Genomic DNA, 1,959 nt, shown 5'->3' with positions numbered 1-1,959 from the left:
ATAGAACACACACACACACACACACAAACTCACACTCACACTCACACTCACACACACACACACACACACACACACACACACTTTCCTGTGGGGGAGAAAGTTTGGAGGTTCCATGCTCTGTGAATCCTCCTCTATCCTCCCTGTCTCCTCCTCTCGCTGAGTCTTTGTCATCTCTGCTCATCAGTGTATCTACATCTTCATCATCCAGAGCTCGCCTCTCCTCTTAACAGTCTTCATCATGGCCACGAGGACAGGCTGAATGTGTGTGTTTGCCACAGTGCACACATACCTGATCACCTTTATGTGTGTGTGTGTGTGTGTGTGTGTGTGTGTGTCTACAGGGGCCGTGCAGCTCTGAGCGTGAGGGGATCTGACCAGAAAGAGCTCGTCATCGTCAGTATGATGGCCAACATGGTGAGTGCGTTTTGTGTGAACATCAAGCTATAGAATTAAAGGGACATTCAGGGCTTTGTCAAGTCTGTTACAGTTCAAGTGTCCACATGTTAAAACCACTGTTTCCACTGTTGTTAAAAAGTAAAGCAGAAGAGTTCTTTTGAAAGTAGGCTTTTGAAGTGCTGAATTCTGCTTATTGCTGATATAATACTAACACAAATATCACTTTGTGACCTTAATAATGCTATTACAGGGCTCCAGACTAACATTTGAGAGCAGTGGCACTGGTGCCACCAAGCATTACATATACAGTTGATTTGATAGCGCCAAAATAATTAATAATTATTAACAGTAATTAATAATATTAGGCGTTTCGTCTCTTGGAGTTGCACATTTGACTGTAGCTTGAGTTGACAGTAGCAGTAGCTTGAGCTGTTAAAAACTGTAACAAACTAATTTTATAGGGTAAAAAATTTAAACATTTGGAGTTCCATAGTATCATACATTTGTAGATCATAACTACTGGTAAAACCGTGCATGGCACCTCACTGCCATAGAAATAAGTTCTATAAACTGTATGGTTTATGTGAAAAACAATAGCTGAAATACATTTAGTATAAACGCAACTACACAAAACCTGCTGTAGCTTATTAACAAAAAATACTGTAATTAAATTCCATTACTCCTTTAATGCATTTTATGCAAGTCTGCATTAATATAATAAAATTTGATAAGAATATCCCACATTTCCGCCACAATACCATGATTTGTGGTGATTTCTGAATTAAAAAAGCCTTCTAACTGGACCGTTGTGGCACAGTGTTTCTCGCATCAGTTTGTTGAGAATGTCAGCGCTGATTCATCTGGCTTTAAACTAGTTCAAATCACAGAGGACTTAAGCGATAACGATAATTATCGCAATATAATTTTCCTCGACTCATTTGAAGCACGCCACACGAAGCATTTATCCGCTCGCAGTGCTGTGAGATCCAGTGTGTAGCGCTTGAATTCAGCGAAGAACACGCATGACTCTGTGATTTAACAGCAGAAACACTGTGTGCAACGATACAGTCAGAAGGCACCATCATTTACCATGGGTTTACTGTAGTAACACTAACTGCATCATGGTATTGTGGCAGAAATGTGGGATATTCATATCTAATTTTTTGTATTATTAATGTAGACATGTATTAAAGGAATATTGGAATATAATTAGTTTTTTTTGTGATTTAAGCTAAAGCGTTTGTGCATTTATACTAAATGTATTTAGATTACTGTTCATACAAATTCCTAGAAACCATACGGTTATATTTTTACCATGGTATTGAAGTGCTATATGTGTGGTTTAAGCTGTGGTTATCATGATCTAAATATATGCTACTATGGAAGAGCAATGGCGAATTTGAATAAAACTCGAACATTCAGAATAATTAAATTTCACCATATAAAAATGAGGTTGTTACCATTTTTACAGATGTTACTGTTTTTGATAACGAACATAAATTTACATCTGCATCCTAACTCAAGCTACTGTCAAATGTAGGGATGTAACGATTCACTCAACTC

At 37.8% G+C, this 1,959-nt stretch overlaps 1 protein-coding gene across 2 annotated transcripts in view; it reads left to right on the top strand.

The window, feature by feature from the left end:
- Nucleotides 1-344: 344 nt before the first annotated feature.
- LOC107744026 (transcription factor Dp-2-like) overlaps nucleotides 345-1,959 on the top strand; it is an 83,990-nt gene continuing 82,375 nt past the window's right edge. Inside the window, exon 1 of one of the 2 annotated variants that reach the window (XM_016557486.1) lies at nucleotides 345-414. In XM_016557486.1, coding sequence (XP_016412972.1) covers nucleotides 400-414 — 15 coding nt within the window. In that variant the 5' untranslated portion in view covers nucleotides 345-399. The remainder of the gene's footprint in view (nucleotides 415-1,959) is intronic. The other variant, XM_016557487.1, reaches the window with a different exon arrangement.

The sequence above is a fragment of the Sinocyclocheilus rhinocerous genome, unplaced genomic scaffold, assembly GCF_001515625.1.
Source record: "Sinocyclocheilus rhinocerous isolate Xijiao unplaced genomic scaffold, SAMN03320098_v1.1 scaffold407, whole genome shotgun sequence".
NCBI lineage: Eukaryota > Metazoa > Chordata > Actinopteri > Cypriniformes > Cyprinidae > Sinocyclocheilus > Sinocyclocheilus rhinocerous.
This window is presented reverse-complemented; position numbering and strand designations above follow the sequence as displayed.